Source organism: Phlebotomus papatasi, chromosome 2 (assembly GCF_024763615.1).
Source record: "Phlebotomus papatasi isolate M1 chromosome 2, Ppap_2.1, whole genome shotgun sequence".
NCBI classification, from domain to species: domain Eukaryota; kingdom Metazoa; phylum Arthropoda; class Insecta; order Diptera; family Psychodidae; genus Phlebotomus; species Phlebotomus papatasi.
In genome coordinates, this window is record NC_077223.1 from 62,422,112 (window position 1) to 62,448,639 (window position 26,528).

The window sequence follows — 26,528 nt, forward strand, 5'->3', positions numbered from 1 at the left end:
CGTAGTAAGTCCAATCGGTAACCGGTGCTACAGATGCAGCACAATTAAGCACTTTTCCGTTCTGCGTTGAATTCCCGTCCCTGGCCAGAGCCATTGCACTTGCATATCCTCCATAGCTCCATCCCCAGATGCCCGTTCGCTTGGGATCAATAAAAGAATGCTTCTGTTGTAATCTCCTAGCTGTCTCCACCTGATCTTCGACTTCCACTGTGCCTAGGTTGCGATAGATCTGATGGAGAAGTTTATCTCCCCGTAGTCCACTTCCACGTCCATCAATCTTAGTGTACACTACAGATCGGTTGACAGTTAGGAAGGCACCCCAGTCCATTGACCACCGATCGACTACGTTGTACGAATCCGGTCCTCCGTAGACGTCAATGAGCATAGGATACTTTTTGGAACGATCGATATTTGGCGGAAGTAGCATTAGCACCTTGGCCGTGAAACCGTTATCCAATTCAATGACATCCTTCTCAATCATTGGCGTTAAATGCTCCTCCAATAGTTCACCAAGTTCCTCATTTGTTTCCCATGCCATATTATGAGTTAGAGCAATATTGGCATTCCCATCCATAGCCCAATTGTACACATGTACCGTTGGGAGCTTCGGTCCCAAGGCTGAGATCGTGACCAAGTTTCCTCCGGAACTAAAAGTAGCCCCGTAGTAACTCTGTCCTTCGCTTTCTGGCAATTGACATGTCAGACACTGCATCGAAGCATCTCCTGAAGCTCTCACAGCGTACAGATGCAACTGCTCTGAATGAGTCTCTGTGTTACCCATGAAGAAGATGACGTTTGAAACAGGGTCCCACTGGAGAACCTCAGTGACCACAAAGCGACCACTCGTCACAGCCCGGGTTGCTCCAGAATCAGTAGATAACACAGTAAGATGTCGATAGGAGCCCGCATCGCCTGACTGAGGTTGTGAAGCTATAAATGCAATCTCTGAACCATCAGCACTGCTCAGCGGAGCATCGAAGAACTCCACCCAGCCATCAGAACTGATCAAGCTAAGAATCTGCAAATATTTATTTTTAATAAATTAGTGTTCAATAACATCTTAAGTTCTTGACAGTAATTTGAAAGTTTTAAAATGAGTTCGACCGTTGACTCACTCTTTGACAGTCCCCTGTGTCTGCGTTGCATTTCGAGAGGTAGCATCTATTCTGAACCCTGTTCATCCAAACGGCCACAACAGTGTTATTTGTTGTCCATTTGATGGCAGTGATAAGATGCTCCTCTGATGCCACTTCTTGCGCCGGCGGCAATTGAACAAGAGTCGGTGGTGTACTTTCAGACAACCGCGTCAGGTCCACAGCATGGACACTAACTGTTGGATTGGGAGTTCCGGCTTTGGGATAATAGATGCCAATGCCCCTGGTGTACTGGAACTCCATGATTCCAGGAGGACCATAGAAGGGGATGTTCATCAAGTGGGTGGGAGTATCGTCGAAACGTACAAAGGCCAGATGTTGACCATCTGGTGAGAACCAAAGGGCAGAATTAGAGGAGAAGACTTCCTCTTCATACACCCAATCTGGAACTCCATTGTAGACCGCAGGATTATTGTCAAATGTCACCTGAACAGGAGATCCAGTTACACTCGGCTGGTAGTAAATGTTGGAGGCATGAACAAAGACCAGGGCATTGGACACGGGATTCCACTCAGCATACATCAGAGGAACCTGAAGTCCTCCAACTGTGACTGGATAGATAGCTCCGGAGCTAAGTTCTACAATGTCATAGAGCGCCAGGAAGCTATGCCTGAAGATTTTCTTGTGCTGCGTCGCCACAAGAAGGTAGTTGTGATCTGGCGAGAGATCAAACTTCACCCCTTCAGCCAGTTTCTCATTCTGTGTACTGACTAGAACTCTCCGGCTTTTCTGTGTAGCATCGTATAACACAACATCTCCACTTATATCGCGGAATAACACATGTTGATCACTGATCCAACTTCCGTTGAATCTTCGTGCTGACAGACGTCCAGTTAGCACATCCTCCAACTCAATCGGAGTCTTATTGCCTGGTGGGGGATCTTCACTTTTTCCTGTGAGCAGGACAACTGGCACTATTATGGCTACCAGGATCACAACAACAACCACTCCAATGATGGCAATCTTTTTATAATTCCATCTCCTGCTAGAGTTCTCCATCAGCTCCTGTAATAAGCAAATTCATCATTTTACTGGAAAATTTAAATAAAATTAAAATGTTGAGATGAAAAAAGCTCAAAGATTTTACTTTAATAAAAATGTGAACATAAAAACGCAACTGAGGATGACTTACAGGGCCCAAAAACTCCAACTGATCCTCGAGATTATTTAATCAGTAAAGATTTGGCAGTAAAGATTTATCCCAAACTGTAATACACTAAGGGCTTATAAATCATCGATTAAAGGTCTTTTGTATTAATTTCCTCTACCTATTTTTTACTGCCAAATTTTACAAGCTAAATATTCTAGAGGATCAGCCTGAGTCCCTTTAGCCACTTAGAATCTAAGCTGAAAGACTTTGGGAGGAATTTAAATCTCTAATACAGTTTTTGCCCAAAAATTGTAATTTTTCTAAGTTTATAAAAATCAGTTCTAATGATTCTAATAACTTTTCATATATTACAAATTCTTACTATTTTGTTGCTCGAACTTAAAGAGAGAGCAGTTATATGATCCATTTTTTTTTTGTAACACGGCTAGAGGCTAAGCTAAACGCTAAGAGATGTCCACTTCTGGTCTTCGACGACCCCCCCATAAGTTGAGATTATCTAGGACAGTTCTCTCCCCCACCCCCTGCTACCCATCAAAACCATGTTTTTTTGTTTATCTCGAAAACGGCTCCTTTCATTTTCGGATATGTTTTATTTGAATATAAATTAAATATTTGGTGAATATTTTGTCCTTGGACACCTATGTTCGAAAACCACTTCGATATCGATTTTTCCAATATCAAAGTTAAACCATTTTAGATGGCCTATTTTTCAAATGATTTGCTTAAATTTGATTTTTTTTAAAGATCTTGAAATTTCCGACCAGACTGCATCGGGCTTAATCAGGAATGAAACGGTAGTCTAACTGGAAATAATTTACCTTTCTCGTATTTATTTTTTAAATATTCTAAAAACCTACTTTTCTTAAGCAATTGCTTGTTTTATAATGTTTTTTTTTTAATTTATTGATAAATTTAATCGGTAGTGAAGCGGCATGTACTCAAAAAGCATGTAAAAAGATAATACACGGATAGCTCTTTCTCGTTAGTTTGAGCATTCTGCAAAGCTGGGACGCTTTGCCGTCTCTTTTTATTAAACATTCAATGTTTATTAAATTAAATCTTAAATATTCAATATTAATTAAATATTTTATCTTAAATTATTTCATTCAGTCCTTACATCCGGTTTTTAAATTTAAAAAGAAGATTTTTCCATTTTGGAACATAAATTACTTCAATTTCAAATAAAAATTGTAACTGCAAGTTTATGTACATTTTTAAAATTGTTGAAAAGCTGTTTGATGTTAATTGAACATTCAATTAAGAGTAGTTGTATTTCTTTTAAGCACTTTAAATGCAAGAAAAACATTTTTACAATCGTTTTAACATCTTAAAGAATTTTGCAGCGTGAATACACCCAAATAAATCGTTAAACACTGCCAGTCGCATATTTTTAGAATTATTTTCATTCTCTTGAAGCTTGGTTTTTATTGGATCTTATTTCCGTTTTTATTCATTAAGTCACATCATTGAGTGATATGATTGTGCGAATTTTTCGTCGAAATTGAGAATTTTGAAGAATTATGACGACCTGGTTTGCATGCACTTGCACATGTGCAAGCGATTTACTCAAATTTGCTATTGACGAAGTCTTCTTACAATATTTAATGATCGTTAGGGATGTTATACTCAAGTTCGGGATAGTAAAATTTATACTGCCTGTAACAGTATATTTTTATTTTACTGGAATTTGTAGAAAAGCTTATAGAACGTTCAATAAGCTTATTCTCAATATAAAACTAAATTCAAATTGTTGAATTCTTCTGAGAGAAGTGGAGAAGTAAAAAGTGAGAGAAGTAAAAAAAACAATTACACTTTTACGACATAATGACCAATTTTCTGCCCTATTTTACTTTACTTACATTTAGTGATCTTTGCAATGTTATTTTCATGAGATATAACATTTATAAATTTTTTAGACATCAGTAAACATAAAATGTCCATTGTTCATACGGGGAATCATTATTCCAGATGGATCCATAAAAATTGCCCAATGGGAGTGTTTTCTTTCACAAACACAACTATTGCAATGCTGCTGTTCCGTAAACCACTTACCATTGATCTCATATTCACAAAAGGGTAAACTTTCCATATTCCGGAAAGGATCACGCATGAATATCATTTCCTTTATATTGTAATATTTATAATATTCGATTAAAAAGAAATATTGTATCAACTAATTTTTCAAAAAATAACTTTTTATTGAATTAATCTTAGAAAATGTTTGAAATATTGATCTTTATACTGTTAATTGCTTTAAAAATTCATGGTTTTATTGTAGGGCAAAGCATTCTACTTTCGGACTATTTATGCTTCGCACAAATAATTTTTTTCAATGTGTTATAAATGAATTTGGTCCATTATAATATTATTATTTTAACAGCTTGTCCAATGCCTTAAATTTTCAGAAATGGGTGAAATCCATAAGGAACATTAGAGAAAAAATTGAATTGTGCGAAGCTAGAGTCGTCGAAGGTAACGAGCTTTCACCTACGTATTTCTACTACCGACGTGCCAGCTTTTTATCATGAAACAGTCAGATTACGCTATAAAAATTTTGCATTTTTTTTAATATTTCCTTTCTTTATTATAATATATTTTTTTATATATATTCTATATTACCTCTTCATTAGTATTTTTTAACACTATAACAAGATATTATTAAGAAAAAGAAAAAAAATATAAATTGGTTTTATTCACTTTTCCATAAATTTCAACATAAATTTTCCATTTTCAAAAAAATATTTTATAAAATTATTCGTAAATGTTTGGGAATTTCCATTGGGGATTTACGAAATGCTCTAAATCGTATAATCCACAAACAAGTTCGAAAAAGTTTGTACATTTTCACAAACTTTGTTCGTAACATGACCACTTGACGAGCATTTTTTGGTTTTTTACGAACGTTTTTTTTTGTACATTTATGTTTGTCCAGCAAAAATTTACATACAAATAACAAAATTTGACAAACATTTTTCTGTCTCTTATAAACATCTATAAAAAATATTTGTAATAGAACAAAAAATGCTCATCAAGTGATTGTATTACGAACAACCTTGTGATAGAAGTACAAACTTCGTAAATCCCCAGTAGGAATTCACAAACATTTACGAACATTTTTACTAATTTTTTTCTGTATGTCAAGTTTGTATATAAAATGTATGCAATAAAAGAATCCTATTTCCTATACGCTTTTAGTATTTTATCACTATCTCTGAAATAGGATAAGAACAAATATTTTTGTCACAGCACGGGGTGTTATATTTTGTTTAGAATAACTTATAAATTTTGTAAATTCATAGAAACTTCTGTAACAAATCACGTAGACTTTAAGATATTTTATGCAATTGAATAAATGCGAATTCACCATTCTCTTTTATTTATGTGAAATCTGTTTGGTTGTATACTGTCTACTTTTCAAACAATCCTAAGAAATATTGACTATATGTAGGTAATGATTGCTTTAGGGCAAGTGTGCCAAATTTCGGCATAGTTGCATGCAAGCGTCAAAGTCTCAAGTTTGAAATGTAATACTTTAAATACAAATTGATTTTTTTTCTTTTTTCTTTTGTTGCTTGGAACCTTGTAAAGAGTTTACCGTCTTTATTTACTCTAAAATCATTTTTAATACATTTTAAAATGAATAAAAATATAGACATATCTTTGGTGCCCTATTTCGGCCACCTTCATTCTCATAGTTCCTTGCCCTTCGGGAATTCTTCCAATATCTTTTTCACGTCATCTCGTTTGTCGAAGCTACATTTTTTGTTGTTCTTTTGCATTGTATAATTTCTAGATTACGTAAAATCTAAAAGTTCATGGAAATTCGAGGAACAAAAAAGGTGGACGAAATTGCAAGCTGGTTGGAATTTGGCACACTTACCCTAAATAAATAGCAAAAGTAATTTATTTCGCATGCTAATATTTGTACTCAACGTTTTTTGGGGACGTCTTTACATGTGATTAAGAATCTAATTTATTAGCCTTCAAAATTTTAGAAATATTTATTTTAAAAATCAATATTAAAATTGAAAGAGTAAATTGTATAAAATATAATTAGGATAATAAATAAGCAAAAATTAATTCTCAGTCAGAATCATTCTCAAAGTCGTTTACATTTGCATTGTTAATGGTTATGGTGTTGCTACTATATGCACAGTTTATTTATTTTGGCTTGTTTTGATGTATCATACGTCACGGTTTTGCTAAAAACTTCATGACCAATAACTTTTGTTTTTTTAAACACGTTTCTGGCAATCGAATGTGAGTGAATCAAATCTAGATAGTACTATTGCTCGCTCTCATAGACTGTTCCGAAAACAAGTTTACAAAATAAATGTTATTTTTCGTTGGATATTATAAAACTGACTCGTACATGCAGTATCCTCGGACCGACTGACCAAAATATCTATTTGAATTTCATCCCTTGTTGTTAATTTCTAGTTCATTTTCTTAAAAGGATTGCTGACAGGATGTTCCAGTAATTGCTTATTCAAACGACCGGTCGTCTTCAATGTAAGAATTAAACTTGCAAGTAATTTCTGCAGTATGCTTAAAAGTTTTATGCAATATGACAAGATTTCAAATACGGTAATTACTCAAGATTAGTCTTCAATTTGAAAATGTACAACGTGATAATCTGCCTCCAGTGTAAAACAGCTTTTATCTCAGAATGTACAAGTGACAAATTTAGTATCAGCAGCACCATTTCACAGAGCTCTCCTATAAATTAATCAAGACGAAAGGGTGAAATCGATGGCAAAGACATGGAATTATCTCACTCTAAAATTTTTATTGACACATCAATAATGATAAATTGATGGCATCATCTCTTGACTATCGATAGCACTCAAGGCAAGTCATTTAATGCCAAAACACGGCAAATTTCTTGGTACATTAACCATCCTATTTCCATCAAATTTTCTGCCTGAAGTTTTTGCACTTTTAAACAGCATTCACCTTATTAAATTAAGGAAATAATACTCTTTGGAGGAATATTACGCTTTTACGCCAGGATTAAGAAAATCCAATCAATTGAGCAGGACAGAGACTCAAGCTACGGAATGATGCTATGAATGTTTTAATTGACATGAAAAGGTGATAAAATACATTAGATTAACGTCCAAGATTAATCTTTCAGTCCTCTTTAGCAATTTCTGAAAGCTTTCGCTGATGTTTTACTTGTATCTCTCAGAGACTTTTACTTTCGTTGAAGTTGCGTTCAAAATAAACTATTAAAAGATCAAAAGACCTGTTCAATACGAAATTTTTTATAGCTCGCAAAGGTTTATCATTTGTTTATTTAATACTCTGCATAATGTAAAATACAAGATCTTTTATTTGGTAACTATTCGCATTTAAGAAAAAAAAAACTGAATTGAGAAAAACACACGAAAAAACCGAAGTTACGATATTTGCAAAAAAAAGAGAGAAGCAGAAATTAGTAAAGTCAGCGAGCGGATAAATGTGCGAAACGACTAGTAAGAGTTCAGAATGAAAATGAAAATATATAATTATTTATTATTGGAATTGATGGGAAATATTTTTATTACCCATATATAATGTGACATAAGCAAATTTCAAAGAATTCCTTGAGCAAAAGAAAGTGAAGCAATATGAAACCGAATTCAATAAATATCATATATTGAAGTTGCACTAATTTTCTGCCTTCTATCATTTCTCAAATTTAAATTCAATAAAAGTAGGAATTTGTAATTTACTAGTATTAAATAATTCTCTATTCATATAGAAGACAGAATTAGACAGCGTTACTAAAAAGTGAATTAAATGTTAAGGCTTCTCACAGAAATTTTTTAGTGTATGAAATCCTTAACACACTAAAACAGTTACTTTTTTTCTTAGATTGTTCCTTTCGCCTCTTCAAAATTAGTATAAGTGGATGTAATTTAAAGAACATTATCCCCTATTAAATTTTGATAATATAAAATCGCATTTTTTTTAAGCACGCAATGCATGCAAGGGACAGAGGCGTGGCCTAAATTATTTTCCATTCGAAATTTATTCGTTCCCATCTTTATAAAAATTTAGAAAACGTTTTTAAGAAAAGAAACAAAATGAAATAAAAAGAATTGAAAAAAATGTATTTTAAAAAATAACAACTTTGGCGTCTACAGAATGATTTTAAATAATATGCAATAATATAATTTGAATTAAATTCAGATTAATAATAATTTTTACATCGAAAAGTTCTGTTTTCTACTAGCACGTTTACGCAATTTTACAATTAAAATTAAACTAAACAAATAAATAATATAAGAGAATATTTTAGTTTGCGCAATTCAATGTCTTTTAATTTCAATGTCATTTTTAGAAAAAAATGATTAAAACCAGTAATCGAACTAACTTATAATGTCTTATAGCTCTAACTCAAGTATTGTGGTTAATATGAAATATTTAAATCAGCAGCGTTTACTAGCAAATAAATTGATTCTTAAATCATACAACCATTTCAAAATACAAAATTGGTAAAGAAATAGTCATTCTAGAATGTTCTGGCATGAGCTACAAGCATTCGGACAAACAAAAAATGTATATACGAGAAAGGTAAGTCAGTTAACAGGATTCATTACTTTCAAGACTTTTCGAAAATATCTAAATTATTCAAATCGGTTGTAAAATAGGTAATTTAATAAACTTTGAACCTCATAAAATTCAAAATAACGATTTTAGGTATATTTCGACGGAATGTTCGCCTGGACTACGGGAGACAGGTGCAAAATTTGTCAAAACGAAAATTTCAATATTCACTATTTTCTAAAATAAAAGAGACTGAGGTTTGAAATTTTTATTATAGATAGCCTTCATGAACCTTCTCAAACTTACAAAATTTCAAGGGATTCGAGGAAGGATTATGTAAAATAAAAAATAATGAAATTTTGAGCCCTATTTTTGGAATATTTGGCTTACAGAAAATATCAATACTGATTAGCTCAATTTAAGCACATTTCTCGTTAAGATAGAGAAAAATTATCTTCGACAAAGTTGTAGAGGAATATATTTCCTATAAAAATATGTCTATTTGATATTTTTAACGTTTGCGAGAGTAAAACGTCACAAATTATCCAAAGCCTGACAAAATTTGCCCCAGAAAATTTGAGAATCTGGACAAAGTCGACTTTTAGAAAATGATTCGAAAATCACATTTCTTTCGAGATAGAGGAAAATAGTCTTCCGCAATGTTGTAGAGCAGTAAATTTCCCATAAGAATATGCCAATTATAAAAAGTTTAAGTTTTCTCAGAGCTCGTGAAAGAATTAAATATGCGTTTTGACAAGTTTTGCCCCAGTCTCCCCTTCCTTCTAAACATACCCGAGAATAAAAGAAATTATAGTAGCCGTTTACGATAAAAAGCAAAAAAAAAACATGGTTTTGGAGGGAATGGAGAGGGGTGAGAGGGGTTATTAAAAAGAATCCTGGGTCACCTTGTGAGTGTGGGGTGTCACAAAAGACCGGAAGATCGTATCTCTTACCGTTTGGCCTCTGGATGGCTAACAAGTTTATTGACAGAACAGAAGAATATTTAAAAAAGATAGGTAACTTATAGGTACTTTACTGACTCATTACCGATTACGACCGATGCAATCGGATTGGAAATTTCAATACCTTTCCAAAAAAATCCAAATTTAACCAAATCGGTTGAAAAATAGACCCTTTAAAGTGGTTAATTTTTTACCTTCAAAAATTCAAGATGACGATTTTTTAGGTCATAAATATGTTTGGAGAAAATGTCCACCTAGATGACCAATAAATATATCCAAAAATTAAAAAAAAAATTGTAGGAGCCGTTTTCGAAATATTATTATTATTTTATTTATTTATTTTGATGTACTGAGCCTTTTATCCATTTTGTACATTTTTCAGTTTACAAGCTTTCGAAATAAACTTAAAAAATATGTGTTTGGTGGAGATAGAGGGGGTAGGAGAAAAAACATCTGGCGGTATTGTTTTTTTTTGTTGGGGGTCACCGAAGACCGGAAGTTGATATCTTTTACCGTTTAAGCTCAAGGGTGAGGGCAAATTGAAAAAAAGGAAGGATAAGTAAGGATAATTATATTGATGAAGAAACCGAAAATCATCGGGAAATAAGTAAAACTCATCAACTTTCCTAAAGCTTTCGGCTCAGGTTCAGGCTTGAGAAAGAAAAGATCAATGAAAAAATATGAATAAAGAAGAGCTCTCTCTTTTGCTCCAGCCACTCTGGCTCGAAGCCTGAGCAGAAAGCTTTGGGAAAAGTTGATGAGTTTTCCTTGAGAGATCCGGTTTCCCCATCATGATAGTAATGTTAGACTTCTTTCAGTTGTCATTAATTTTAAAGAATTTGTGTGGATTAAGGTTTGGGTTTCAAAAGATTAGGAAAATTTTTTAATTATTATTTAAAATTGAATATTTAGTGTCAAAATTTAAACTTCCTATTCAGCGTTTAAGGCTAATGATGTTGCATTATCAGGAAATTTGATTAGTAATTTTCAGAATTTTCACGATTTAAATAAATCATAGTTGAAATAATTTTAAAAATTGCAGAAAACTTAATAATTTTGAAAGGTCCGTTTTAGATGCGTTATTGTAAAATTTTCTGTTTTTAAAACTATAAAAAAAACTTCAAAATTTTAAATTAAAAATCTTTATCAGATAATACTAATTGGACTTTACATATCAATAAAAAGACTAAAACGTTGAAGATTTGTCTCAGAGTTGAGAGCTAAATTATTAAGTTCAACAATAAATATTGGACTCAATTCTAGGGTAGAATCTTTAAATATGAATAAGATATCAGTATAATTATTTAGAAAATATCTCATAGGTTTCACATCTATAGAAGACACTTAAAATTCAAGATTGTCAAAATTGTAATACATCATTTGTGGATTTATGCGGGAATGTTAATGTTAAAGTTTATTGCACATTTCTGGGAAATTGCTTTGCATTACTTTGTTTACTTCAAAGCTTATCTCCTAGTGCCTTACTTAACGAATACAAAAGGAAAATTTGAAACAAAACAAGAAGCACTATGCCAAACCCATATAAAGTACCAAAACTGCTAACAAACTTTTGAAAAAAAAAAATGTTAAGCGTTATCACCATGAATGCAATTTTAAACATTAATTGAAAATTCGTGCTAAAGTTTCCGCACAAGAAACTTTGTCCACGCAATAGATAAAGTGCAAAGAGAAAAAAAACGTGAGAGACATAGGAAATATTTTAGTGAATCCGGAAATAAATATTGAATAGCCATCAGAGTCTTTGGGTTCGGGAAAGTGATAAAGACCAACAGCAATTTTCTCATTAGTTTTTTTTTTCATTTAGTTTATGTTAAAATTTCTCTTTGCCCAATTGACGGTGCAATTGGACGTGAGTTGAAGATCAATTTGTGCTTCATTGGACAGAAAGACGAGAGCCAAAAAAAAAGAGCCGTGAAAGAAGTTTGAATCACCAAAAGAAATGCAATGATTTTTGCTGTGCACATTGAAAATTCTATAGCCTTCCCAGGAATGTTACCTGATCACTCTGAGCCAGTTCAATGGATGTTCCATTGGTGGGTGACATCCTCGGGAATCACACGCGAAAAGGGGCCACGTATAAATGATGGGATTATTAATTTACACTTTATGGTGCGTCAGTCTCACAAACACTGTTTTTTTTTTCACTTTAAAAAGTCTCAACTCGCAGTTGCGAACAGGCGTGGATTTTATATTTAGCACTAGATCAGAACGCAATTGAACGGTGGGTGGATGAGCACCTTATCCGAGTAGCTCTCGAGATGGAGGAAGTCGCACTGAAAGCTCATGGAGTTCTTCCGCGCGACAACTCCACAACTCTCGTGAATGCCCTGAAGAGTCCAATGAGGAGATAATACTTTTTGAATAGTGTCGAAGGGGCTGACAAATAGCATTCGTGGCAACCCAGCGTACACCAAATGCTAAAAAAGCTAATTAACGTTAGAAACATTTAGCTAAAAAGTCCTTAATGTCTTCTGGGGGCAGCGATTAATTTTAAACAATGAATACTAAATCCTAACTCCAAATATGATTTTCGAAACAAATTTTGATTGAATAATGACATTCTTGGGTATTAGCCTTTCGAGGACAATTCGGATTACGGATCAATAGAAGTTCTCGAAACTCAAGTTTATTTCAAGATAAGAAATGTTCTAAATAAATTAATACGGAGATATTACTTAAGCACGTATTACTTTAAAAAAATTTAGAAAGTAAATAAAATATATGAATTTTGTTTATATGCACAGTAAAAAAAAATTACAGGAAAATAATCGTTGGTTTGCTTTTTTACTACGATTATTCTTGTAAAGTTACACGAATTATGTATTTCAACAAAACGTGTAATCTGAAAATGTGTAATTTAAATTTTATGTAATTTTAAACCGTACACAGTAAAAAATTGTGTGAGAAATAAAGTTGTGTATGGGAAAAGTTGTGTAAATTCACAAGCACTATGGTTGTAAATTGTAAAATTACTATCATATTGGTGGTACGATACTAACATAATGCTAGTAAAATTATGTATTGTGTAATGAAATTTGTGTATGGGAAAATTTGTGTGAGAACTGTCAAAATTTCATTGTTTACTATTGCAATTTTTCTAAGATTTCACACAATTTTTGAATTTTTAACTGCCTAATTGTCTTCTGGAATCATTCATTGGGTTCTTAAAATGTGCCTCAGTCGTGAAAAATGAGGAATAATTATGTAATAACAGAAAACAGAGGAAGCGTCATGTATATTTAAAAAATTGACGATGCAACTCTTGTACATTTGCCGAAGAGAAGTAAGCAAGTCGGTAGCGCAGGCAGAAAACACGAGACCATCAACGCAAAGATTATGGGTTCAAGTCTCAGACACTCTCTTATTTTTTTTCCTTTTTTTATTCTTTTTTTCTTTTTTTTCTTAGTTTAATACCGAGACATATCACAGGTAATACAAATAAACCGAACAAAATTGCTCTACAATCAAAATTATAGACAGGAAGCCATTTTATAAGATTGAAAATACACAACCTTGCCAATACACAACATTGCCAATACACAAAATCTACAACCATAGCGCTCGTGCAAAAATTACCAATCGTAGTGGTTGTAAATTTTTTTACTGTGTATAATCAACTGGGAATAATTACACAGTCTTGTATATTTTCTTACATATTTCGTGTAAAATTACACAATTTTCAAATAAAAGGTTTACAAATTACACAGTTTTCAGACAAAATGTGTACAAATTACACAAATGTGTATTAGTACACAAGATTACATGTTTAATGTAAAATTTACAATGAAAATCATGGTAAAGCAGCCAAAATTTTTTACTGCATGCAGTCAACATCAAAGAGACAGTACGGAAAATGTTAATTATCCTGAAATTTATCTTTGAAGAAGGAATAGTGAAAAAAATTAAAATTCGGAAAACTACCCTTCCCTGTCTTTCCCAGTGAACTTTTGGAGACTTCCAGAAGCTTAAATATAAGTTTGTGACTCTTTCAAATCCCTATCGGAAAACTTAATGTCCGTTTTTACCGTTGCAAGAACAATTTTTTTCTCAAATTGGTAAGCAAAGTTAAGGTATAACATTGATCTAACTATCTAAAATGTAAATAAGGAAATATTTAAACTTAATTAAATAATTCTAAATGATGTTTAGATCATAATATATTTCATGAATAACTTTTGTGATTTTATTCTAAATTACATAAGGAGAACTTCCTATATATTTTTTCTGAATAATTTAGAAAATAATAATTAGAAATGAGACCAAAAATTACTAAAAAAAAAAACGGGATAAAAATAATATTTTGATTCTTTTTCAAAATATTCATTTTTTTAGAACAAAAGTTGGAGTTCTTTAATGATTTTTTTCGAATTCCTAGTAAACAACACTATTTCCAAAGTTATTCAAATAAATCTTTTAATTTGATAGAAGACTTAGAAAAATGAAGCTTTATCAGTTACCACGTAATTTAGATCAGATTAAAACTAAAATTCTTTGTTATTTAAATTTTAAATAAAAAATTATATTTAAATTTTATTTTTTTATAAATAACTTTAATTCCTTTTTTACTAAGTTTTCAAAAATTTTATTCTACTATTTTTTATAGATTTTGTTTATGTTTTATATTTATCGAACCGTTTTCTAAAAGGTAATTTTGTGATAATTCTCAAAAATGCTGGGGCAAAATAGTATCAGGCATGAGATACTATCACATTTTGTTTCGCTTTATTTCGGGATTCCGTAAATTTAAGTAAAATACCTAGATTACATATTTTCATAGGAAATTTATTCTTCTACACCTTTGTAAAACACCGTTTTCTCTATCTGAGCAAAAAAACGCATTTTAAGCTATTTTACAAAAAAACACACAAAGGACTGCAAATCGTTTGACCAATGCAAACAACGCGGCGATACATAGCATTGACGTTTCTTTCCACCGTGGGACATAAGAAATTGTTTCGATTTTTCTTACTTTTTGCTCCATAGCTTTTGTTACTTTTTACCCCAAGTGGTCATTTTTAATTAAAGGATTTCTGGAGAAAAGAATCTTTGTAAAATTCTAAAATAGATATCGGATTCGTATTCAAAGAATATCCAGATAATTTGGGAAATATTCACCAGTACATCAAATTTAAAATAAGTAGCTAATAATTGATATCTCCTTCACGAAAAATATTTCAAAAATAGGGCTAAAAATTTCGATATTTTTTATTTTCTAAATTCCTTGTTCAAATTTTAACAAACTTACGACATTGAAGAAGACCTATGGAGGCTGACTATGGAAAAAAATTTAAGCCGCTATCTTATTTATCTTGGCAGATATTGAATTTTGAAAATTTCGATTTGTGACTTTTTGCCCCAGATTCCCCTACCGCTTGGTACTGATTACTTACTTGATACTGAAGAAACGCTAGAATATGGTAAAACTTAAAAAACAACTTTTAATGGATAAATATTTTCGGCCATTACATTAAAAATTTGACCATCACAAAAATTATTAGATTTGGGAAAAAAACATTTCAATTTGGTCAAAAAATATCGAAAATAATCGAAAATCACTTCAAATTATGCTTGAGATTAGAAATTGTTCAATAACTTGTTAGCGATTCTTTCGATTCAAAGAAATGTACAGTTTTGTTTAGTATTCATTATTATTTTTTTTAATTTACTTACTAAATCTGATTTGTACTGACAAAGTTTTTATCCTAAAAACTGTAGCAAAATAAGCGTTGAACACTTTCACACCATTGGAATCGCACTGCAGTTTGATTTTAAAATATCAGTATATTGTACTACGGGAAGTATTATACATTATTCTATCACCATGTAAAGAATACCTCTAACATTCTCTCATTCCTATACTTGTACGTAATGCTTTTTCTCTAAAGGAAAACTCTAGTATGAACCGGAATAATTTAAAAAAGTGAAAGATATTGAAAGCTGAATATATCAAAAGCCATTAATTACGACACCGGTCTTATCATTTTATAATAATGGGGATCACACCACTATAATTTTATAAATTATTTTGATGATTGTATTTCACAAAGCTTTCCAGTTAGCTTCAAACCTCCTTTCTAACCTTAATATTATTCATGAGAATAGCAAAACCGGTATACTGTTGCATTTATAATCCAGTGCATCATCAACTTCCTGCTGTTTGTTCATACAAAAGTAATGGTAGTTCTCGTATTAACTATGCTTCAAGTGCTAAAACGACAAAAAAAAAGTATTCTGCAACGATTGCACATTGACGCCTACACTGTGGCCAATTGATCGCCCCCTCCTTGGACTCTCATCACTGATTTAGCTCGAGTATCTCTCGCTGGCTGGAGATTAAAATTAAATTTTCACCGCACGAGAGTGTATATGTTGGCCGATTGTTCTCTCCCCATTATCTCTCTCTTGTCTTTCATAACACCTCACAATAGCATCATAAATTTTTAATTGATTGCCTCGAGAGTGGACACGAAAAGATACGGGAAATTCCCAAAAGAATCCCCTGAATCCCCCATCCTCGAGAAGAAAACTTCTATCCTCTAATTATCACTAATATTTGCCACTATGTATTACTACAGTAAATAGAAGACAGGTTTTATGGGTTAATCCCCTTTTTGAAATGTACTTTTATTTGTTTTTCCTGAAAATGTACCCACCACTAGTTAGTTACACTTCCGCAAAAGATCACTCGAATTGTTCTTAAATTGGTCCAAAGGAACTTCTGTTGTTACTATTAAAATCACAAAATAATCACCAAAAGCCTGAACGGAAGAATTTCGCGAGTTGGAACATAGTTAGGTGAATATTCCACTCACTTCCACACTCATCCAGTGACTGGGAACTCGTTTGCAGTGGAGGAGTGTGCTGTTCGAGAAGCCGCAACAACCGCCTGACCCACTCTTTCAATCGGAAAGCGTGCTCTCCGTCGCCAAATACCCGAGAGAGCACGGCACGAGAGAGCCTCTCTCGATGGCAACAGATCGAGGATGAATACTGCACAATGTTTCCGAATTTTTCGGAAGAAAATTTGCAACTTTGTAGGACGCTCAGTACAAAAGTGTGAAAATTTTAGAGGGAAAACAAAAATATCCAATTTCGAAAATGTAAAATTATCATTCTCAAACCCCGAAAAAAATTCCGAAAATTTTCCGAAATCTTTAACAAATAAAGATGGATGAATAATATATATAATTATTCTCTGAAATGAGTTTTGGTATTGTCCTCTTAATGTTTGATAACAAATCAGGACATGAATAGAATTGGAACTAGCTATGGCCCATGAAAACAATTCCGGAAAACAAGGCAATTACCTTTTGAACGTTACATTTCTGAAAAATGGCAAAATAAAATCTTTTTGAAAAATGTTTCTATAAATGAAAAATCTGAAATAAACTGATTCAAAACTTTAAATAAATTACTGGTTTTTAATCAAATCATAACCGATTGAACCGATTGCAAATTTAAAGCTTTTCAAGTTTAACCAACTTTGACAGAAATGGTTGAAAAATCTACCGTAAAAAGGGCTTCAGACCTAAGGCTTAACCATAAGGCTTAACTTCTCTAATGTCTTATTAGTCGAACATTTTTGAAAATTTTGACATAGACATGGACTATTAAGGGAAAGTAATCTATTTGAATCACAAAAAAACAAATTAAATTGGTTGTTATTTAGGATTTTGAGACCTTCGAAAACTAGACTAAACCTTTAGTCTGAAGACGGTTTATGTGCCGGTAGCTTTGCGTTTTGGGGTTGACCTTGCATCTCTACTTTTCGTAAGCTTTTGTTTAATTGTATCACTTAAGAGTGATCTTCTTTAGATCATCCTTGACTGTTCTTGTTGCCTTCAGACTATCCTTAAACACTTAAATTAAAGAAAAGCTTAAGAAAAGCAGGGGTACTCTCATCAATGGTAGGAGAAAGTGCCCATGCTGTATACGGTCCCAAGCTTCATAATGGCTAAATTTTTCCTGTTTTTGAATAAATTACTCTGCAATATATTTTATTAACAGGACACTGTCTCCTAGTTTTTAAAATATGGGGACGATGAGCCACATTAATTGAAAAACATAGAAAAAAAAATTAGTCATTATCAAGCTTGGGTGGGACCGTGTAAAACATGGGCACTTTCCCTATAGAATTTTACTTTGTTCTTGAAAAATGCAAAATCATTGTTTCCGATTATAAATATACATCCGGATGATTCGGATTCTTGAAACAATGTAAGAAATCCTTAATTTTGTTTATCAAGTGCTTAGTATTGTAGTTCTGCTGGGACAGTCGAAAAAGTCAAATTATAAAGCAAAATTCTCCTATCGTTTTGGCCTCATTTTCGGTTAAAGACCGATAAAATGCGGACAAACCGTTATTATAGATTATTAGGAATTTTTTAATTAGGGTAAAATATGATTCCTAAAAGTTGAGTTTGAAAAATAAATCATTGACCCAAATGGGTTAAACGTGGTATAAATATAAAGATTGGTGATATTGAAAAATTAGAGCTTATCGATATAATCTGGATTCTAATTACTTTTTATAAGTTCAAGCTCAGTGTGTGAGATAACTAGTTACTGTATAAAACACTTCCGGAATCACTTTTTTTAATACAAAAACTCATTAGCAAACGAACTTATAGAATTGAAAGATCTAATCCAATTTTTCATGATTCAAAATTTCTAGAAATCTACCAAATTAATATATAGATAATTATATAAAATATATTTTCAAATCGAAAAAAACATTGAGGTAGCGTAAAGAACTAGAATTGAGGCTGAGTGATTTTACACAAATTTTGTGAATAATTCAAAGTGAATAAATTAATTTTCGCTTGATATTCAACTTTATTATTTTGTATTTGATTTTAAGAATAGTAGAATTAATTTCAAGAATTTCAATTTTTTCGGATTCTCTTATGATCAATCAATAAAGGTGATTTGTTAGGAACTTAACAGATAGTTAATGATTTAAACATGTCTACTAAAGCTTGATTGATCGATGAAGTAACCTGGGACAATAGGGACAATAGAATAACATAAATGATAATACAGAAGATTTGTTTCCGAAATTTAAGCGAATATAGTCAAGAAAGGAAATAAATCGTTCTATATCATGTATATAATGTTCAGTACTTAAATCTACATTATGAAAAACTTAAGGGAACATGGGGGCTAAAATTCATAAAATAGGTTTATCATTCGTCTGCACGATTAACTGTAGAATCTGTGTCTTTTTGAAGACGTAGGCTTTTTAAAAAAATTACCGCCCTACGGCTTTTCGAATTTATATTTGTTTTATATTTTAAACGGTATTTTTTTTTGTTTTTGAGGTAAAACAAAAAAAAATTGGATTTTTTCTAAAATGCTCTAGCAAATATTAGAAATGAGGTAATTTATGAAATTTTAATTATCATTCATTTTGCTAGAAAAAATATCTAGATATCTTTTATCATTTGTGCCCCAGACCGGAGACTTATTGAAAAAAAAACGGATTATTAGTTTAACTGCACTCTCTTTATGTTCGAACGTTAAAACACAGAACTTACTATTTTCCATTCCTAAAAGATTCTTCTTAGTTTTAACCCTTTAAGAACGATTGGAACACCGGTGTCCCATAAAGAAAATAATTTTTCCTGACTACCCAAAGTTATTTTTTTCTTATCTCTGTACATAATTGTAAAGTAGAAGGTTGAAGGGATCTAGCATATTTTTTGCAAGTCTCTAGCTATTTACTATGTATTAAGATCAAAAATGGCGATTTTTTAAATTCTAAAATTCATAATTGATTTTATTTATTTTTTATACTTCCAATTTTTTTTTATCAAAACCATTTTGGCAATAAAAACTACAATACTCATGCGTAATATTTTTCATTAAAGCGAAAAATATTATTCATTGGTATTGTCAGAAAAATTACTTAAAAATTTGGGCTATTTTTGTCCCTATCGTTCATAGAAGCACAAAATATACCGAATCAGACTCTGTTGGACTTTCCAAGGTTTGATGTAAGACTTATCATTGATGCCATTTACATCATCGCTTTAGATTGAGATTGGATTGTCCCAAAATCCGAATCCAATCTTGTCTGTTTATATCGTACTGTTGAGATTGAATTGGATTTTTAGCGGGATGCCATTTTTGTGAGGTTAAAAATCATATTTTCGATTTTTAAGTTGGATATTTTGCTTAAGATTCTTAAATTTAACTACACAATTTGCTTAACATTAAATTCATATCCTTGTTTAAGAAACTCTGCAAAAACTTTTTGGTTGCGATTTTTTTAGAATCTATCGTCACAACAACCTCCTTCTCCTGATCAACTTAGAATAGGAGCTTAGTCTCCTTCCTTTGCCATTTCTTTTAAACTTGTCGTTGCCCATATCCTTGCACAATACACAAAAAAAGTCCTGAAAATTTTATTTTTGTGCGACTTCCATTTCAAAACAACACAAATGATGAGGTTAGTTTTAACGTCAAATGCAACTCCGAATTTCGCTTCGCGCGCTCCGAAAATATTTGGGACAATTGGGACAATTTGAATCCAATCCAATTCGATACGAGCGGTCGTATTGGATTTGCCGTTTATATCGAGAAAAATTAAACAAATCCCAATCTAATGCGGTGATGTAAATGGCCTCATTGATTATGTTTTCCAGTTTAATTTTTATTGTTTGATTTTCAGTCCGTAAAAAGTGTCTCGTCGTTAAAGGGTTAAAAAATGCATTGAAGAAGAAATTTGTGAAATTCTCGAACTCTTGAAAATTATACTTTTCCCTTGAATTGAAACTCCAAACAATTTTATTATCATAAATGATGTGAAAGTTCTTTTGAAATATTCCGCAGTTCTAAGTTTGAGCATTTCGCAAGGCATGGGGTGTTTCGCTACCCCTTCTTTCAGGAAAGACCTCGGAAGTAAGAGCCTCATCTGCGTTTAAGTTTGAAATTAATTAAGTTCTTATCATGAACTATTTAAGAATTTCATAATTATTCATGAGTTTTTTATCGAAACCTCTGAATGAAAAAAAAATGGAGAAATATTTACAATTATTCGACACGGTTATAATGAGTTAATTAAACATGAAACATATAATTTTTTATTTCAAGATGTCAATTAGAGATGCTGTGTAGCCTAAGGCACATAATGTAATTAAAATACAGGAAACTAATACAAAATTTTCGAAAATTGGAATTTTAAAAATTCTTTTGTGATTTCATATGTTTGTGTTTTAGATAGAATAAAAAAGAGAGGAAGTGGAATTTTTAAACGGCTTTTTTGTATTTACCAAAATTTACATTTTGGGTAAACAACATTGCGGTGTTGCCTACCATAGTCAATAAATTTTATTTTTTTCTTCTTTTTTGATTCCAGAAATATGAAGTATATTGTACTTATCACGATTTGCATACATTCACATGAAAATAATTATATTTCTTGAATGTTCAATTAGAAACAAGTTAATGTGGCACTTTTTTCTATAAATGTTGCGTGGAATATCATACAACAAAGACCACAATATTGCCCCACTACGGACATTTCTCTGTGACTATGAAGTAGAAATATCATATCTCTTTCAATTGGCGCTTTCTGTTGCGTGTGCTTTCACTTTTTCGCGGCCAGACTTTTTTCCACGTGGCCGCGACAAGTGTGGGAAGCATGGGAGAAGGTGAGAGATTGTCTGAATACTCACCTCTTGGAGGGACCAGGTGAGCTTCATGCTGGAATCCGGGAGTTCGGGATCGGTTTGCGTGAGGAGGCTGTACACAGAGAAAAAAAATACCCTAGAATCAATACTTTTTTGGGATACTTTTGGTATTAAAAGGGCTCCAATACCTCGTGGTATTAAATTCTAGGGTATTTTGGGATTAAATTCAAGAAAATCTCTGTCATTGATTTAATACCATAAATTCATTAATTTTCAATCGCAATGAGTATTGATTCTATCCTATTTTGGTATTGATTCTATCCCATTCTGGTATTGATTCTATCCCATTTTGGTATTGATTCTATCCCACTCTGGGATTGATTTTTATCCCACTATGGGATTGATTCTATCCCATTTTGGGATTGATTCTATCCCACTCTGGGATTGATTCTATCCCACTCTGGGATTGATTCTATCCCATTTTGGGATTGATTCTATCCCATTCTGGGATTGATTCTATCCCATTTTGGGATTGATTCTATCCCATTCTGGGATTGATTCTATCCCATTTTGGGATTGATTCTATCCCACTCTGGGATTGATTCTATCCCATTTTGGGATTGATTCTATCCCACTCTGGGATTGATTTTAGGGTATTTAGGTATTGATTTTATCCCATTCACGTATTGATTAAAAAAATATTCCTTGGAATCAATACCTCGTTAGTATTGATTTTAGGGTATTGTGGTATTAATTTTATCCCATCTTGGTATTGATTTTAGGGTGCCTTTATCCCATTTTCCGTATTGATTTCAGGATATTTTTATTCCAGTTTTCGTATTGATTTTAGGGTATTTTCATCCTATTTTTCGTATTGATTTTCATCCCCCTTTGGTATTGATTTTAGAGTACTCCAGTATTGATTTTTTTTATCCCATTTTGGTATTAATTCCATTCCAGTGTAGTATTGATTTTCGCAAAGTCCATTGAAGAATCCATATTTTTTTGCATCGGCCGAGATTCGATCTCACAACTTTGCAGCAAATCTTCACTTGAGAGTCGACGCCTTAGCCAGTTGCGCCACGGGGCTCCTTGAATTTCCTTTATTACAGCACAATGAGTTTCTAATTTCATCCCATTGTGGGATTAATTTCATACAATTTCAGTATTGAGTTTAGGGTACTCCAGTATTGATTCCATCCCACTCTGGGATTGATTCTATCCCATTTTGGGATTGATTCTATCCCACTCTGGGATTGATTCTATCCCATTTTGGGATTGATTCTATCCCATTTTGGGATTGATTCTATCCCATTTTGGGATTGATTCTATCCCATTTCGGGATTGATTCTATCCCACTCTGGGATTGATTCTATCCCATTTTGGGATTGATTCTATCCCACTATGGGATTGATGCTATCCCATTTTGGGATTAATTCTATCCCACTCTGGGATTGATTCTATCCCATTTTGGGATTGATTCTATCCCATTTTGGGATTGATTCTATCCCACTCTGGGATTGATTCTATCCCACTCTGGGATTGATTCTATCCCATTTTGGGATTGATTCTATCCCATTTTGGGATTGATTCTATCCCACTCTGGGATTGATTCTATCCCACTATGGGATTGATTCTATCCCATTCTATGGGATTGATTCTATCCCATTTTGGGATTGATTCTATCCCATTTTGGGATTGATTCTATCCCATCCCACTCTGGGATTGATTCTATCCCATTCTATCCCATTTTGGGATTGATTCTATCCCTGGGATTGACTCTGGGATTGATTCTATCCCTATGGGATTGACTCTGGGATTGATTCTATCCCATTTCCCACACTGGGATTGATTCTATCCCCATTCTATCCCATTTTGGGATTGATTCTATCCCACACTGGGATTGATTCTATCCCACTCTGGGATTGATTCTATCCCACTCTGGGATTGATTCTATCCCATCGGGAATAAGAATGTCTTAATAATATAAAACTGATACCATAATCGTAGAATCTATACCTCAGTGGGATAAAATCAATAACCTATTGTCATTTTGGAATCGGTTTGGGTAGAAGGATGGTAATGACGTGTCTTGTACGAGTGTTCTGTATTTAAAGCGAAATATGAAGGTGTGCTGTCTTGTGCCTGGTTATTAGTGCAAAAGGGCTGCAGTGGATACAGTGTACACACACGTGTTGTGTAACCTCAAAGAGGATGCTAATTTTTAGCATAAAAGAGGATTTTGTCCACTGCATCTCTACGAATCTGTCAAGGCAATTAATGTGACAAAAAAGTTCCTAAAATTTTAACATTTGGAGAGTAAAGATGACATTTCTCACTCCTCAAATTTCAACAATATTTCCAAAAACATAACGGAATTCATGTGAAATTTACTTTTCTTAAATTAAGATAAAAAACTTTAGAGAATATATCAATTTAATTTATTGTGAAAAACCTTTCTTCACATAACCTCAAATTTTACAGTTTGAACTCAACCGTCGTTCAAATTCGTGTAGTTCAAATTTGATGAACTCGACTGTACCAGTATCTGTGAAACTTTTCACAATAAGACACTGCAAGTGACTAGATTGCCTAATTCTTGGCTATTTGGGGATTAGTGGAAGACATTCTTTTTCTTCCTCTGAGCTCGGTATTTCTTGTATAACACAACAAAGACCAATGTCGAAAGCCGAGCACTGGGCTCTGAAGAAGGCATGGACATGAACACTTCATGCGGTGAAGGGGAGGTTTGGCAGTGGGACACTTAGGAAGGCTAAATTAAATACCGAAATGGGATAGAATGAATCCCAGAGTGGTATAGAATCAATCCCAGAATGGGATAGAATCAATCCCAAAATGGGATAGAATCAATCCCAGAGTGGGATAGAATCAATCCTAAAATGGGATAGAATCAATCCCAGAGTGGGATAGAATCAATCCCAAAATGGGATAGAATCAATCCCAAAATGGGATAGAATCAATCCCAAAATGGGATAGAATCAATCCCAGAGTGGGATAGAATCAATAACAGAGTGGGATAGAATCAATACCAGAATGGGATAGAATCAATCCCAGTGTGGGATAGAATCAATCCCATAGTGGGATAGAATCAATCTCAAAATGGGATAGAATCAATCCCAGAATGGGATAGAATCAATCCCAAAATGGGATAGAATCAATCCCAGAGTAGGATAGAATCAATCCCAAAATGGGATAGAATCAATCCCAGAGTGGGATAGAATCAATAACAGAGTGGGATAGAATCAATACCAGAATGGGATAGAATCAATCCCAGTGTGGGATAGAATCAATCCCATAGTGGGATAGAATCAATCTCAAAATGGGATAGAATCAATCCCATAGTGGGATAGAATCAATCTCAAAATGGGATAGAATCAATCCCAGAATGGGATAGAATCAATCCCAAAATGGGATAGAATCAATCCCAGAGTGGGATAGAATTAATCCCAAAATGGGATAGAATCAATCCCAGAGTGGGATAGAATCAATCCCAAAATGGGATAGAATCAATCCCAGAGTGGGATAGAATCAATCCCAAAATGGGATAGAATCAATCCCAGAGTGGGATAGAATCAATCCCAAAGTGGGATAGAATCAATCCCAAAATGGGATAGAATCAATCCCAGAGTGGGATAGAATCAATCCCAAATTGGGATAGAATCAATCCCAGAGTGGGATAGAATCAATCCCAGAGTGGGATAGAATCAATACCAAAATGGGATAGAATCAATACCAAAATAGGATAGAATCAATACCAGAATGGGATAGAATTCATACTGTTTCCTAATAAATAATGACTTTCAAAAATCAATGCTGCAATGGGATTAAATTAATCCCACTATTTCTAAAATTCAATCTGAAATTGAGATAGAAACAATACCATTTCCTCCTCAAAAAATTAATTTCATAAATTTAATACCAATATGTCCTAAAAGTAATCCCAATATTTCTTAACTTTGTTCCAGAAACTAAAATCAATCCCAATATGCACCTATTTTCAAGAAAATTTGGGATAATTTTGGTATTGAAATGGTGGGATTAAAATCAATACCATGGGTATTGAATCTGGATACTTGAAAAATTTTCTCTGTGTAGTCACAGTTTCCCTGTTGAGATTCAAATTTGCGCCGTTTGTTGTTAAATGAGAGAAGCCAGTGGTGCATTCTTCCATATGAATGCACCAGAAATCTATTAAACACTTGTTATTTCTTTTAAGCACCAAAAGCCAGCACTGTTTTTTTTCTTCTTCCTCTTGGTATCTCTTGAAGCTTTCGCTTGGAGCTAAGCTATGTTTGGATACTCTGTGGAATTTTCCCAGTTGATAGCTCTATTTTGTGAAATACTTCGTGATCTCAACTCACAATTTTGCACGTTTTTGGACCCTGAAACACTCAATAAAAAAACACACAATATTCCCAATATTATAAACTTGGTTTTGAGCACAGAGAATGAAAAACGTGTCGCACCTGTATTAATTGTACCAAGCCATAGAAATTTACTTTTTACGAAGAAATGTAGAACAATTGCGCGCAAATTGAAATACTCAACAAACTTAAAATCTTCCAAGAAAGCACATAATATTCTTCTGCTACCTTTCACTCTATCAACATTTTATGTAATTTCCCGCACAAATCACCCACCAAAAGGTCACTTACTCAATCGAGTATAGCAACTTGTTGCACCACAAGCTCCACTCCATTGTGCACCACAATCCCCGGACAATTCCTCCAACTGCACTGTTTGCGTGGCAAAGGAAAAAATTTAATTTAGTAATTTTTGATGTTATTAAAACAAACCGCAACCAATGTGCGACTTTCCGCAGAGACTCGTCGACTGACGCCAAAAGAGAAAATCTCATTCGGAGAGTCTGTGAAATGGAGAGTCTATTGAGATTTTGCTCAACAGATGAATCTCATTGTTGTAAACATCAACATTCAGCCTCCCATCTTCAGTACATTCAGTTCACTCCATTTGAATTTCCACCACACTTGAAAGTTGTCGATGTCGTTAAATCTATCTTGAGCTTCGGAAGTTTTGCTAAAATTTACCAGAGATCTTTCGAAAGCTCATTCATTGAGAAGCAAGAAAGGCA

At 33.0% G+C, this 26,528-nt stretch overlaps 1 protein-coding gene across 6 annotated transcripts in view; it reads right to left on the bottom strand.

The window, feature by feature from the left end:
• Positions 1–26,246, bottom strand: part of LOC129805025 (venom dipeptidyl peptidase 4) — a 28,471-nt gene extending 2,225 nt beyond the window's left edge. The window contains exons 1-5 of one of the 6 annotated variants that reach the window (XM_055852828.1): positions 25,903–26,246; positions 25,527–25,818; positions 21,461–21,528; positions 1,116–2,159; positions 1–1,018 (exon numbers count right to left, since the gene is read on the bottom strand). In XM_055852828.1, the coding sequence (XP_055708803.1) occupies positions 1–1,018; positions 1,116–2,159; positions 21,461–21,528; positions 25,527–25,599 (2,203 nt within the window). In that variant the 5' untranslated portion in view covers positions 25,600–25,818; positions 25,903–26,246. Of the gene's footprint in view, positions 1,019–1,115; positions 2,160–11,778; positions 12,110–15,452; positions 15,543–15,861; positions 16,666–21,460; positions 21,529–25,526; positions 25,819–25,902 lie in introns of those variants that run through there. The other 5 variants (XM_055852829.1, XM_055852831.1, XM_055852830.1 and 2 more) reach the window with 5 other exon arrangements.
• Between the last annotated feature and the right edge of the window lie 282 nt (positions 26,247–26,528).